At 38.9% G+C, this 15,836-nt stretch overlaps 1 protein-coding gene across 3 annotated transcripts in view; it reads left to right on the forward strand.

The window, feature by feature from the left end:
* LOC139935292 (dynein axonemal heavy chain 5-like) overlaps positions 1-15,836 on the forward strand; it is a 74,631-nt gene that overhangs the window by 32,682 nt on the left and 26,113 nt on the right. For all 3 annotated transcript variants that reach the window (XM_071929810.1, XM_071929812.1, XM_071929811.1), the window contains 20 exons: positions 20-183; positions 337-544; positions 1,196-1,357; positions 1,925-2,149; positions 2,729-2,901; positions 3,240-3,606; positions 4,210-4,404; positions 5,168-5,302; positions 5,895-6,056; positions 6,627-6,873; positions 8,113-8,354; positions 8,887-9,027; positions 9,681-9,927; positions 10,524-10,666; positions 11,175-11,309; positions 12,316-12,438; positions 12,904-13,117; positions 13,312-13,421; positions 14,251-14,430; positions 15,319-15,425. In XM_071929810.1, the coding sequence (XP_071785911.1) occupies positions 20-183; positions 337-544; positions 1,196-1,357; positions 1,925-2,149; positions 2,729-2,901; positions 3,240-3,606; positions 4,210-4,404; positions 5,168-5,302; positions 5,895-6,056; positions 6,627-6,873; positions 8,113-8,354; positions 8,887-9,027; positions 9,681-9,927; positions 10,524-10,666; positions 11,175-11,309; positions 12,316-12,438; positions 12,904-13,117; positions 13,312-13,421; positions 14,251-14,430; positions 15,319-15,425 (3,680 nt within the window). The remainder of the gene's footprint in view (positions 1-19; positions 184-336; positions 545-1,195; positions 1,358-1,924; positions 2,150-2,728; positions 2,902-3,239; positions 3,607-4,209; positions 4,405-5,167; positions 5,303-5,894; positions 6,057-6,626; positions 6,874-8,112; positions 8,355-8,886; positions 9,028-9,680; positions 9,928-10,523; positions 10,667-11,174; positions 11,310-12,315; positions 12,439-12,903; positions 13,118-13,311; positions 13,422-14,250; positions 14,431-15,318; positions 15,426-15,836) is intronic.

Here is a 15,836-nt window from a genome sequence, read left to right on the forward strand (position 1 = left end):
TCCCTGCTTTCTTGTACAGGAAGCCAAACGTTTCTCCAACATCGACAAGTCCTGGGTGAAGATCATGGTTCGTGCTCATGAGAACACCAACGTCGTTCAGTGCTGCGTTGGGGATGAGTTCATGGGGCAATTGCTGCCTCATCTTCTAGAGCAGCTGGAGCTGTGTCAGAAGTCACTCACAGGGTAAGGGTCAAGCATACAATTGCAACAAGTACATCAAGCAAAGTGCATGATTTCATTTTGAATGATGTTCACTAGATATTGATTAAAAGTTGTTTTTCAACAGTTCATATTGAAGAAGTCATGTTTTGTGTTTCAAATTTCTTTGACTTGCAGTTACCTTGAGAAGAAACGTCTGTTGTTCCCAAGATTCTTCTTCGTCTCCGACCCCGCCCTTCTCGAGATCCTCGGCCAGGCTTCAGACTCTCACACCATCCAGGCTCACCTTCTCAGTATCTTTGATAACACTAAGATGGTGAAGTTTCATGAGAAGAGTTACGATCAGATCTTGGCTATCATCTCATCTGAAGGAGAGACTATTGAGGTAAGAGAATTAATGGCTTAACAAGATGACTAGTGGCTCATATTTACGTAACTATTAGACTAGGAATATTCTGGCACGATATTCTTCCCTTCTTTAGTCTGATTTCTAGTTGGTATATTCCTTTGAAACATCTGAAAAATTGTGAAAGGTCGATTAAAGCCTACACCATGTGTACATGTAGGTCAGCCCCTTGGGCTCGATAAAATGTTCCTACTTTTTTTCAAAGAAACAAATATTATGCCTGATATATGTTGTTAGTTAAGGAATTGGTGTAAAACATATTAGGGAAACTGACTGGGTAACTTTAAAACAACTTTGGGTTGAACAAAGAAAAACCGACCTACAGATAAACGTGTCGGCACTCTACCACACACTGGCTCCCACTGGCTCATCTTCAAGCTGATGCTCATTGTCCACATAGCTTTTAATGGCAAGGCTCCCCACTATATTTCTGAACTACTTCAAGTTTACACTCCGTCAAGAAATCTTCGATCAAGTTCCATGTTTCTCCTCGTTGAACCCAAGTCTCGACACTCATGGGGTGACAGGTCTTTTTCTTCAGCTGCACCACAGTACATCTGGAACTTTTTATCCAATATCTATGTTTGATCATTCTGACCTTTTCTCTTTATACTCCTTTATCCCCTACAGCTTGAGAAGCCAATTAAAGCTGAGGGTAACGTCGAGATCTGGCTGATGAATCTAATGATGATGTCTCAACGCTCTGTGCATGGTGTCATCCGTACTGCTGCGCTAGCTGTACAAGATTCCAGCTTTAACTTGATTGAATTCCTAAATTCCTACCCAGCTCAGGTATGTGGTGTGCTAATACTGTTGCCAGGTTTTGCCCCGAACTATTTCAGTATTAAGGAAGCTTGTCATTTAGCTGATTCGCCAGCTTGATACCGGTCCATATTTAAAGTTTCCTTTAGACGGTGTAATTTGCGCATACTTGTTATCTGGAACTTTAAAGTCTCCTGTCGATGACTACAGCAAGCTCAATTTAGAACTCACCCCACTTTAGTGAAGTTATTAACAAGAAGTCCCCTTGATCCACAAAAGCTAAAGTAGTAGTCCTGGCCAATTTCCTCCCTTGCGCCCAGGTAGTAGTTTAAGAGCAGGACGGTTTTTGGGGAACTGAGAATTTTCCAGAGTTCAGAAGAATCCACTCCGCGGTAGTAAAATATGTAGCAAGACTCATAAGAACATAATCTACCTAGATACACACATCATGTTGGTGTCACAGTTTAAATGGGCGTTCGTAAGTAAGAACACTGGCTGCTGCTATTTCTATGTGTTTTCATAATATAAGGTTATTATCATGAATTGAATATCTTTTCTCGTTTGAATTAACAACCACTACCTTTGATTTTATACTAGGTCGGTCTTCTAGGTATTCAGATGATCTGGACTCGTGATGCTCAGGAAGCATTGACTAACGCTAAGTACGACCGCAAGGTGATGCAGCAAACCAACCAAGCATTCCTTGAGCTGCTGAATCTGCTGATCGAGCAGACGACACGCACCCTCTCTAAGGTGGAGAGAAGGAAGTTTGAGACTCTGATCACCATCCATGTGCATCAGAGAGACATCTTTGATGACCTGGTGAGGTTTTATTTTTACTTGTCAGTACTTCAGAGGTCTTACAAATGAGAAATGTCAGTTTGAATTTAATGTTTTAATGTGCAATATATTGATATACAGTATTGAATTTTTTTTCTTCAGTTTTTTTGATCAATAAGCAGAAAGAAAAAAGAACCAAAAACATTTTTATACTTTATTTTAGAACAACTTTGTAAATTTAAGAAAAAGGTTTTGAAAGCTGTTTGGATTGATGTAAGTTATTTTACACTTCATCTTTTGGAATCTTTAATCTAGTTCCATGCCTTTCCTCAATGAACCCAAGTCTCGACACTCATGGGGTGACAGGTCTTTTTGTCTTCAGCTGCGCCACCCATCTGGAACCCTCGACCACTCCATTTAAGATCTTGTCTTTGTACCACATATTTCAAATCTTTTTGAAGGACTTATTAAGTTTTGTCTGTTTTCTTTCGTTTTGTTTTTGGTTGACTGCGCCTTGAACACCCAAGAGGGTGGATATATGCGCATCACAAGTTTTTATTATTCTTGTTATAAAGTGATAGATATGACCTGTAGTATTAACACTACTTTTGTTTTGACCAGGTGAGAATGCACATCAAGACTCCCGCTGATTTTGAATGGTTGAAACAGACTCGTTTCTACTTCAATGAAGACAATGATAAGATGTTGGTGTCCATCACCGATGTAGACTTCTTATATCAGAACGAGTTTCTTGGATGTACAGAACGTCTTGTCATCACTCCGCTAACAGACAGGTAAAACTCAAGGGTGAAATGTAGTGTACTTCAAGTCGTAGTCATACAAATACTTATTATCTTCAAGTACGCGATAATCCACCAATCAGATGCTTGAACTGGAGGGTGGTGTATAAAGCTATAACCTACTCCCAGTTTTTATATTGCACACCGCGTTTTGTGAGTGTCAATGCGTCACGCTCCGCATACGGACAGTGCACAGTGCAAAAAATTACATTTTAAGCTTTGCGCGTTGCACTTGAGACTGGAAGATGGATTCGGCCTCTTTACACCAAAAACAATACTTTATCTTGAGTTTACAAACAAATAACTTGGTATCGCTGATTTTTCTTCTTTAGATGTTACATCACTTTGTCTCAAGCTCTCGGTATGAGCATGGGTGGTGCCCCGGCGGGCCCTGCCGGTACCGGTAAGACAGAGACAACCAAAGACATGGGTAGAGCATTAGGCAAGTACGTCGTCGTCTTCAATTGCTCCGATCAGATGGACTACCGAGGCCTCGGTCGTATCTACAAGGGGCTCGCACAGTCCGGTAGCTGGGGATGCTTCGATGAGTTCAATCGAATTGACTTACCGGTGCTTTCAGTGGCAGCGCAGCAGATTGCTATTGTCCTGACGGCGAAGAAGGAACGTAAGAAGAGGTTCGTCTTCACGGATGGTGACTTGGTGGATCTCAATCCAGAGTTTGGTCTCTTTCTGACGATGGTAAATATAGATTAAATTTATCTTTGTTGTAAATGGCATTGAAATTATAATTACTCTTATTGTCAACAGTTTTTAGATTTGTATATGACAATTTAATTCAACTCAAAGCAGTGTTTATTTCCACTTATCATCATCAAAAAGTACAGTACAGGGCTTGTCAAGATGCCTACAAAACAACTGCTTTACATTAGAGGATTCTTCAATTGATATTTTGTCGAAGTAAACAACATTTCGTCTGCTCAGAACTATAAGGTCACTCATGGAAATTTCATATTTGTAATAATCAAAAGGTCATTAAATGAAAAGTACATATCGTTTTGAAAAAATAGATCAAATTGATCAAATGAATGTTTGACTAAGACGATGACTGTTTCTTTTTGCCCAACATTTACTTAAAAGACCACTTTCGATCAATACAAAAATTAACCCAATAACCAGGAGCTTAAAAATATGCAAAAGGAATTAATCAAACCCCCAAAAACTGCATTAATGACCTTTAAGTTCTGAGCAGATGATTTGTAGTTTATAAATGAACTTCTTGAACATCTGAACTGTTTAACTGTTCTCCTCAATAATATCTGATTTTGTACTTGATGTCATTAGAACCCAGGTTATGCCGGTCGTCAGGAGCTCCCCGAGAACCTCAAGATCAACTTCCGTACAGTAGCCATGATGGTACCGGATCGACAGATCATCATCCGTGTCAAGCTAGCTAGCTGTGGTTTCATGGAGAATATTATCCTGGCTCGCAAGTTCTATACGCTGTACAAGCTGTGCGAGGAACAGCTGACTAAACAGGTACAATCATCTTATGTCAAATTTCTCTTTTCTTAGTTCTGGTTCTAAAGAGAGTTCTGGTTCTGCGGAGAATCTAATGTAAATGTTTGAATCGGTATCCTCTGCTCATCATCACAATTTTTTCTTCTTCTTTTCTTCATGTTTCTAAAAAATTTGTTAAGACATTTATTTCCATCCCAACAAATAATCAAAATAACAATAGCAAAGAACAGTAAGAGGGGAGTGGAAACAGGGGCATAAAATGATTCTAAAATATGTAGATGCATGTTATGTCTTGAATTGGATTCAATGCTTTCATTGGAGTATATTTAGTAATGACATCTTAATTATTGTGGAAGTGTCGTGGTCGAGCGGTTAAGAGCACCGAATTCAAACTCTGATGGTCCTGATCAGCAGAGTGTGGGTTCGAATCCCCAGCCGTGACACTTGTGTCCTTAAGCAAGACACTTAACCATTGCTTCGTCCTTCGGATGGGATGTAAAGCCTTTGGTCCCATGTGTTGTGTAACGCATGTAAAAGAACCCAGTGCACTTTTTGAAAAGAGAAGGGGTTCGCCCCGGTGTTCCTGGCTGTGGCTGCTGTATGCGCCGTAGCACCTTGTAAACCATTATAAGGTGCTAAATAACTCATCACTGCAATTACCTATCTTTCTGAAAGTTTGTATGTATACTCAGCGCCTTGAGTACCTTGTTTGGTAGATATGTGCGCTATATAAGACTTTGATATTATTATTATTATTAATATTATTATTGTTTTTTTTTAGGTTCATTATGACTTTGGTCTGCGTAACATCTTATCTGTTCTACGTACCCTTGGAGCATCTAAACGAGCTAACCCCACAGACAGTGAGAGTACGATTGTTATGAGAGTTCTCAGAGATATGAACCTCTCTAAACTGGTAAGTTTAGCTTTTATATCGTCATAATAGACTCCTACTTTATTTTCACAATTGATTTCTAAGTGGTATCTTAGCTTTGTGTGTATGGACCATTTGTATCACTCTGCAATGACACAAGACTAATGTACTAACGAATATTCATATATATACATATTTCTTGCATCTTTTTGGTACAAAAGGAATCTACATTGGTACAAAAGGAATCTCTGCTAAGGGAATAAAAGAGTGGTGGTGGTGAGTTCTTAAATGGCCGTTTCAAACCGGCAGGGTCATTGCCTTTAAAAGGTTTTAAATCGCCCATTTGAGATTTATTCACTACCCTTTTATTCCCATTCATAATGCGAGTTTTCAAAGTTTGTACATTAAAAAAGAAAAGAAAAAAAGATAGCGTTCCACTTAAGTAAATTGGGGTACATGAGCAACATGGAAGCCAGCCAGTCTAAATTAGCTCCAGCTAAATCTTTATCAGACATTTAAACACCCCCACTTGACATGCTCTCCACCAATAGGTATTTATGAATAGATAGTGCTAATAGTCGACTTGCCAACCGTTGTAATAATGAATGTTCATATCTATTTCATGCGTATTCAGGTTGATGAGGATGAGCCGCTGTTCTTGTCACTCATTAATGATCTGTTTCCGGGAATCACATTAGACAAGGCTGGATACCCAGAGTTAGAGACGGCCATTACGCTGAGAGTGGAGGAGGCTGGACTTATTAACCATCCACCATGGTGTCTCAAACTCATTCAGGTAAGGTCTAACACTGTTCTTCATTTAACATCATTCTCACATCTTACATCTTACAGTTGGTCTTTAGCAATCAACCATTGAACAGAAAAGTTTTGAGTTGTTTTATGAAAACTTTAAATGACTCAGTTGAACGAACTTAGTGACATCAAGTGAAATGCTCCCTGAAGTTATCTTTTCATCATATCAATGTAGGGTGTCGTGGCTGAGTGGATAAGAGCACCGAATTCAAGCATTGGTGATTCTGTTCAGCAGAGTGTGGGTTCGAATCCCGGTCAGGACACTTGTGTCCCTGAGCAAGACACTCAACTACAAATGCTTCTCTCCACCCAGAAGTTGAATGGGTACCTGTGAGGGCAGTGGTTATTGTGATTGATTTAGCCGAGTAGCGCATATTTATTGCACAGGCTACATACTCCCAACCAGGGAGCTGAGATGGTTTTAGGGATGAATTAAATGGCCCAGTGACCAGGAGTAAAAATGAGATGCCCTTTGGGTTTAAAAAGCGCTTTATAAAAGCTGGTTATTATTTTTATTATTATTATTAATGTTGAATTCTCTTTGCTTCATCAGCTGTTTGAAACCCAACGAGTCCGTCACGGCATGATGGCTCTAGGACCGTCCGGTGCAGGTAAAACCTGTTGTATTCACATGTTAATGAAGGCCATGTCGGACTGTGGTGAACCTCATAGGGAGATGAGGATGAACCCTAAGGCCATCACGGCACCTCAGATGTTTGGCCGTTTGGATGTCGCTACTAATGACTGGACGGATGGGATCTTCTCAACGCTGTGGAGACGAACACTCAGGGCGAAGAAAGGTGAGAGTTGAATCCTCCCTCAATCTCAATCGTAGAAACAGTCTTCTGGTTTAGTAGTGCAAAAAAAAATGGGACTTAGTCAAAATTCAGAGAGTTGCTAAGCAGTTTGGCAAGATCTTTAGGGTAGAGAACGGGACATAAGTGAAATCTGTCATGATTTTTTTTTTAAATTATGGCTAAGGAAATTTTAATCCATGAAACTCATTGATTACAAAAATTCAGATGGTGTCTGGTAGGAGGCTGAGAAGTCTGAAGTACGGAACCAATAGATATTTAAACTCTTTTCTACCACATTATATTCGTATTTTTAACGGCAGCCATAAACTTTTTCTCTTGTTCTTTTTTTTTTTTTTTTTTTTAATAAAGTAAAATTTGGGATATGCCCTAGTGTAAATACAGTGTTAAGTGTCAAAACATCGGCGCATCTCATTTCTTGCATAGTCTTTTTCAAAATGCCTTTGAGAAAGACTCTGCTAAGGTAAAAACATTGAGCCGTTACAACTTTTTGTATTGTTCTTTATGTATATATGGTTCTTGTGGTTGGTTTAGCTTAGTGCGCTACATATTTGGCGGCACAGGCTGTATACTCCCTAGGGAGCTGAGATGATTTAAGGGAGGAAATGGCCCAGTGATCAGGGTAATAATGTTGGAAGCGCTTAAGACATAAGACATAAGACATAAGAAAACTTTATTGATCTTCAAAAGAAGAAATTGCATTGCTCACACAAGTTTTTAAAAACACACCAAATGTGAAAATGTAACGACAGGCAGATACAAAAACAGCACAAGATACACGCACAAGGATTTAAGAATAAAAAACATATATACCAGGGGTCGAAATTAAGTGTATATCCATGGTAGTCAGCAGGGCTAGTGACCAATAATTTTTAGTAGCCCTGATTAGATTTTGGTAGCCCGAAAGACACATTATGTCTCGCGTCACGGCTCAAACTTTACAATACACCAATAACATAGTTCTTTATTGTTTGTGATGATGATTTTTGCATTATTTTTCCACTAGCCCGTCGGGCTATCAAACTGGAAAAATGAGTAGCCCGGCTGTAAATCTGGTAGTCCCGGGCTAGCGGGCTAGTGGCAATTTCGACCCCTGTATACGCCGACAGGCCATAGCTTTGAGACATGGTGTATAAAGCGCTATATAAAAACCGAACATTATTGTTATTATGATTACAAAGTTATAAAATAAGAAACTAATTTATTTGTGTTTTTTACTTTCAGGGGAGCATGTTTGGCTTGTTCTTGATGGCCCCGTGGACGCTATCTGGATTGAGAATCTGAACTCTGTCTTAGACGACAACAAGACGTTGACTCTAGCTAACGGTGACCGCATCCCGATGGCCCCAAACTGTAAGATTGTCTTTGAGCCTCATAACATTGACAATGCCTCACCTGCTACAGTCTCTCGTAATGGTATGGTGTACATGAGCTCTTCAGGTCTCAACTGGAAACCCATACTGGATGTAAGTTAATTTTTAGTTGAAACACATTTTATTAGGAAGTTTGTGTAATGCCGAGAAAACCAAATCCAAACTATAAGTTGCGGAACACACACCCCTTAACGGCACAGTAAAACTTTGGTAAATGTCAAAGACTAGAATCCCAACATATGCGTAAAGTAACAAACCTGTGCAAATTTTGACTCGATGGTCATCGAAGAAAACAATGAAAGAAAAAACACCCTTGTTGCACAAATTGGTGTGCTTTCAGTTGCTTTAAAAAGACTTCAAGCCTGTTTTGAAGTCTTTTTCAAATTCAACTATTTTAATGAGAAACAACATCTTTCTTGAAAAGTACATTACTTCAGAGGGAGCCGTTTCTCACAATGTTTTATACTATCAACAGCTCTCCATTGAGAATTGGTAATTACCAAAAGTGTCCAGGGCTTTTTAACACATTCCTTTCTTCTAAACAGTGCACAGCTGTATTTTTAGTTCTTCACTCTTATCATTTTTGTTCTGTATTTTAACTATTTATTGTCTATGTCATTTTCAGGGATGGCTGATGAAGCGTAACATGCAGGAAGCTGAGATCATACGCAATCTCTTTGAGAAATCCTTCCCTCAAATCTACACCTACGCCCTGCAGAACTTGATCTTCAAGATGGATGTCTTGGAATGCATGACGATAGCGCAGGTGAGAAATAAAACAAGAATCGCGTCTCCCGAATTCTGAAAATCTACTCTGCGGTAGCAGAATATAAAGCAATACAATGTAGGGTGTCATGGCTGAGTGGTTAAGAGCATCAAATTTAAGCTCTGTTGTTAAAGTCATCAGAGTGTTGGTTGGAATCCTGGTCATGACACTTGTGTCCTGGAGCAATAATCTTAACTATACTTGCTTCTCTCCACCCAGAAGTAAATGGGTACCTGTGAGGGCAGAGATGGTTCTCAATGTAAAAACTATTAGAAGGCGCTCAGCCTCAGATGCACAACTGTGAGCGTCAGTGCAATTATGACCCTTCATGAAACAGCCCGACAACTTGACAGAAAGTGGGAATTTTCAGAATTCTGTTATAGTCTTTTTTTAAATAGATTTTCCGCTTTTTAACAAAATGGCCTTTATGAATGGGAATAAAAGAGACTCGGTCTTAAATGGCCATCGGAGGGTCATGGCCATGCGATTGAAGATCGAGCCTTCAGCTCTGTCTTTTATCTTTTATTGTTGCCTACTCTTTTTTTCTCTTTATGTATAACTTCAAGGAGACATTATTTGCATTTATCATGGTCGTTAGTAATGTTCATGATTTTAATTATTCCATTTTCATCTACTTCCCTTCCATCTCCCAGGCCATCAACCTTCTTCAAGGACTCATACCAAACAAAGATGAGAAAGATAGTTCAGGCTGCGCCCCGGACCATCTGGAGAAACTCTACGTCTTTGTGGTCATGTGGAGTGTAGGTGCCATTCTGGAGTTGGAAGATCGTAGTAAGATGCAAGATTTCATTGTGAATCACGACGAATTTAAGCTCAATCTACCGACTTTAACCCCGGGCACAGAGGAAACCATCTTTGATTACTTTGTGGATCACGATGGTGAGTCAAGAAAATCAGTTGATTTCATAACATTTTACTTAGAAACAAAACTATTGATTACAAGTGTATTCTTGAGATATGTGCTTGAAAGACAAAATCTTTTTTGAGACTTTTAAAGTCTAAAAAATTGCATGCCATAAAGAAATATCATGAAATCACTGGGTGGTATGCGTTCCTGAAAGCTTATTATGATATTTTGTTTTATAAACCACAAGGGTCAGTGACCCATAATATTTACTATTTGAAACAAAAAGTCGCATCCCCTTTTAAGGTGATCCCCTGGCTGCCGCTTCCCAGGTTGTATCGTAATTTGGGTATGATCCCTGGGTACACGGTTGTTAAAGGTTGTATGGCTTCTGACTGGCACCCCCGAACAAAGATATTGGTAAAATAGGGACACCGCCAACATAGGGCTAGATAGCTCAGTTGGTAGAGCGCCGGCACGTTAATCTGGAGGTTTTTGGTCCGAGTTTCCCCAAAAAAACTTTGCTCAACCCCAAATTTGTTTAATGCCTTGTTTTGTACTTGTTCTTATTATAGTTGAGGTTGAATAAATAATAATAATAATTAAACAAGATTTTTATTTTATTTTATAGGTACGTGGAAACACTGGAGCACTAGAGTAGAGGATTGGATTTATCCATCGGACTCGACACCAGAGTATGGTTCTATCCTCGTACCCAATGTAGACAACGTAAGAACAGACTTCCTCATCCATACCGTCGCCAAACAAAGCAAGGTAAGTGCTGATTGGTCGTAAGCCCGGGGGACTAGAGAAATTTACTACTACTGACTTGTTGCTTCTCACAATATAAGAAGGGGTCAGTGATAAAATCTGAACAAGAGTAAAAAACATTTCATTGCAAAGGAAGTACTATAAAACTTATCCTCAAATCACAAATCCATAAAAAAGGTTGTTGATGAAAAAAATATTATTAAGGGCAGAAATATTGGGATATGATCGTCCAAAAAGCAATTCTGCGAACCTTAATTTGTTTATTTTTTAAATTTATTTTGATTTTTTTGTTTTGACATTTCAAAAAATTATGTGCATTTTGACATGTGGGATAGTGAAAAAACTTGTGGGCGACCCAAAGTACCGGGCAAGAAAAAAGGAGGAAAAATTAAAAAAGTTACATGGTGTATTGTAACATGATCAACATTGTTTTAACTGTGAATCTTATGTATAAATGTTATTATTATTATTATTATTATGATGTGTGGTTTTTCTTGTTGGTTTCGTGTAGCCCATCTTACTCATTGGTGAGCAGGGTACAGCCAAGACGGTCATGATCAAAGGTTATATGTCAAAATATAACCCAGAAGAACACATGGGAAAGAGCTTCAACTTCTCTTCCGCAACGACACCTCTTATGTTTCAGGTAATTACAGTGCGGAATTGTACAATTTACAACTGACCAGAAATATGTTTTCATCTAGAAAGGGTTGCCTTGTATTATGTGCTTAGTTGTGGTTGAAATGTTTTAACCATTATTTCAAGGACCCCCCACACATGTTTAAATTGAAGAAAAAGAGATTGTAATAAAAATGGTACAACACATATTTTGAGACATTCCACCAATCTCTGCTACTGTTGCTCATCGCAGAGACCGTTTTGCTGGCCATTCTTTTCGTTCTAAAGACAAGGTCATACCTGACGTGTTATATTAGAGACTGCCGTGCCCTAATAGAGGACCCAGACCTCTTAATAGCTACAACAGTAGAGATGCAGAGTCTGAAAGTATGACCTTCCAAACATGATGATGGACAGACACCTCTGGCGTTACGTTGTGTATGGAATCTTGGTTGTGACGGCTAAATGATGAACAACGATAACAACACAGTGGAAGCTCAAATGAAAACTTAATATTGAATTTGTTAAAGACAGTGGACACTATTGGTAATTGTCAAAGACCAGTCTTCTCACGTGGTGTATCTCAACATATACATAAAATAGCCAACCTGTGAAAATTTGAGCTCAATCGGTCATCGCAGTTGCGAGATAATAATGAAAGAAAAAACACCCTTGTCACACGAAGTTGTGTGCTTTCAAATGCTTTATTTCGAGACCTCAAATTCTAAACTTGAGGTCTCGAAATCAAATTTCTGGAAATTACCTCTTTCTCGAAAACTACTTAACTTCAGAGGGAGCCGTTTCTCACAATGTTTTATACTATCAACCTGTCCCCATTACTCGTTACCAAGTAAGGTTTTGTGCTAATAATTATTTTGAGTAATTACCAATAGTGTCCACTGCCTTTAATGAGAAAAGGATCATTTCAATCACAACAATGTATGCTAATATTGCTCCTACACTAGCTACTGTTCCATAATTCTAATAACTGTTGAACAAATACTTATTCTGTTCATCATGATATCCCATTGCAGAGAACCATAGAGAGTTATGTCGACAAACGCATGGGAAACACATTCGGCCCTCCTGCCGGTAAAAAGATGACTGTGTTTGTTGATGATATCAACATGCCAATCATCAACGAGTGGGGAGATCAGGTGAGGAAAACACATTCTTGTAGAAAAGTGTAGACTCATATTTCAGGTGGAATTTTAAAAATGATATATGAAGATGAATGTAATATAATTTACCTGTAGAAGTTTCAGGTTCTTTAGTCATCAAGTTATTGCGGGAAAAAAGAGTAAAAATCACAGAGCAATGTTTTCAGGAGCGTCGTGTAAATCCATTTTACATGCTGAAATGATTTTCGTCTCCTGAGACAAAAAGCATTTTTGTGAAGTTGTTTTACTAATTTCTCAAAAACTACAGCACATTTGTTGGTATTTTAAGGGAAGCTTTCTACCATCATTATTTTTTAACCATATAAGTTTAATATGAATCTGTGGAATTGTGTTTTATGTCGTGTAAAAATGAGCGATGATGATATTTGGTGTTAGGTTCCAAGAGATATAACAGAAAAGATTTGTTGATTACGACAATTCTATTGACCCTTTGTACACCAGATCACCAATGAGATCGTGCGTCAAATGATGGAGTTCGGTGGTTTCTACAATCTGGAGAAGCCGGGAGACTTTACAATCATTGCTGATATTCAGATGATGGCTGCCATGATCCAACCCGGTGGTGGACGGAATGATATCCCTCAACGTCTCAAGAGAGAGTTCTCTGTCTTCAACTGCACCTTGCCGTCTAATTCATCTATTGATAAGATCTTTGGTAAGTATCAGTAATGATCGCCTCAAGATGCTTGTCTTGTGACAATATGTAGTTGACGCTACACGGTCCGACTCGGCTCGAGACAAGTTTTTGTAATATTAGAAAATCGTTTGTGCCATCCAGGCCGATCCTGGGCAGCCCAGCAGCCTGATCATGTTGTAGTATATTTATAAGATTTTATTGCTTTATTTTAGGTGTCATTGGATCTGGACATTATTGCGTTGAACGAGGATTTAAGGATGAAGTCAGGGAACTAGCCAAGACATTGGTTCCTATCACACGTAGATTGTGGCAACTTACTAAGGTTAGTTGTTTGATTGTTTTGTCAGAAATCTTAAAACTTGACAAAAATAAATTTCCACACGGAATACTCCTCAAATTGAGCTTAGGCTACACCAGTTTCAGACAGGCGCTCCAGAGTCGCGTCGAAACAAACTCTGAATTAAGCGTGAACAAAGTTTGACGCCTGAAACAGATAGGAGCGACTGGACGCTAGAAGTCGAAAGATCTACTGTTGCAATCGTTCAGAATTACTCTGGAGCGCCTTTGTTTCAGCCGTCGATCTTGTCATGAGCCGAACCTAATGTAAATGTTCTGTCTGAAACAACAATTTATTTGGGTCGACCTAGAGTCGCTCCTAGTCTGTTTGGTTCAGTGCGACTCTGGAGCGTCCTGTCTGAAACGGGTGATATATGCTTTCATGTGATTTCATGGAATAGGCTGCGAGCTACCACACCGAATGCGGACATCAAAATAAAACTATGGACTCTGTGTATTCGTTTGTTTGTTTAGATGATCTTCCCATCAAGGGAACTCGGCAAACTCCCACAAGGGGATATAAACACCAAGCTGGCAACAACCAATCTCTCTCATACAAACATTGGTTTAACGTCTATGATTATGAATTACACAAATCAAGAAATTGTGATTCAGTAACTAGACGACAAAGGACAATATTTATTCTAATTATGAAATCATTGGTTAGCTGGGATTCAAACTCACAACCTTGTGATTGCAAGTTCTGCAGTCTAACCACTTATGTAGCGTTTTCACTGTGTGTTTTATTTCATAAATATATTTATAAGTTTACATTATACATGTATCTGATATTATTATTGTTGTATTTCCTGCAGATTAAGATGTTGCCAACACCAGCTAAGTTCCACTACATCTTCAATCTGCGTGATTTGTCCCGTATCTGGCAGGGAATGATTAATACTCTGTCAGAGGTCGTGAGCTCCCAGGAGGTTCTCATGTTCTTATGGAAGCATGAGTGTATGCGTGTCATAGCGGATCGCTTTACTAATCCACAGGTAAGTATTGCTATTAACATACCCGCTCGTACCTGCCCACTTCGATTTTGGACGCCACACTAATGTTTTTTTTAGTTTTTTTTTTTTTTTTTTTTTACTTTTTAAAATTTTTTTTTTGTTTTTTTGTCAGAGTGAGCACAGAAAATCCGCTTCACAAAATATGTAAATAAAAAGTTGATGTTGTGTAGTAAACAATAAAACATTTTACAGTCAAACGTGGTATTAATGATATGGCGACCATCTTAGACATGGTAACTATCTTGAAAAAAAAGTGGGGGAAAATGGGAAAAAAAAAACCAAGAGAAGCCGGGATTTGTGTTCCTGGGATGATTAGCTGCATATTGCGTTACAGCATCTTGTAAAGCATTACATGGTGGTATGTAAAAGGACTTGGTCTCATACTTCAAACGTAGCCCCACCTTTAAGGAAAATAGTGAATGTTGAAGTGATATGAGCACTATATAAGAAGCCACTATTATTATTATTATTATTATTATCTGATGACACTTGCTATTTGTACTTTTGGGGTGTCGTGGCCGAGCGGATAAGAGCATCAAACTCAAGCTCTGGTGTTTCTGTTCAGGAGAGTGTGGGTTCGAATCCCTGGCGTGACACTTTTTGTCCCTGATCAAGACACTTTACTATAATTGCTTCACCCAGGGGTAAATGGGTACCTGTGAGGGCAGAGATGGTTCTTGTGGTTGGTTTAGCTTAGTGCGCTACATATTAGGCGGCACAGGCTGTATACTGCACAGGGAGCTGAGATGGTTTAAGGAATGAAATGGCCCAGTGATCAGGGGTAATAATGTTGGAGTGCTTTGAGACATGGTGTATGAAGCGCTCTACTACAATCGAGTATTTATTTATCGCTTTATTATTACTTTTCAGGATGTTGAGTGGTTTCAGAAGACGATCATGAGAGTAATTGGAGAGGAGTTGGGAGAACAACTCCAGAGCAACGTTGACAATAATCACTACTTTGTTGATTTCATGAGGTGAGGTCATCCTTATTCAGTATGAGTCAAAGACTTTAATGCACTGGACACATTTTGGTAATTGTCAAAGACCAGTAGTCTCACTTGGTGTATCCGCATAAGATAACAAATCTGTGAACTTTTGGAGTCGATTGGTCATTGAAGTTGCAAGAGAAAAATGCAAGAATAAGCACCCTTGTTGCACAAGTTTTGTGGGCTTTCAGATGCCTAAAAAAGGCTTCAGGCCTGAAGTGTTGTATTATTTGATTGAGAAATTATCTCTTTCTCTGATACTACGTTACTTCAGAGGGAGCCGTTTCTTACGTTTCGTACTATCAACGGCTCTCCATACTCGTTAACACTGAAGTAAATTTTTATGCTAGCAATAAGTTTGAGTTATTACCAAGTCTCAACACTCCCAGGGTGACAGGT

This window comes from Asterias amurensis, chromosome 3, assembly GCF_032118995.1.
Source record: "Asterias amurensis chromosome 3, ASM3211899v1".
In the NCBI taxonomy this organism is placed as follows: domain Eukaryota; kingdom Metazoa; phylum Echinodermata; class Asteroidea; order Forcipulatida; family Asteriidae; genus Asterias; species Asterias amurensis.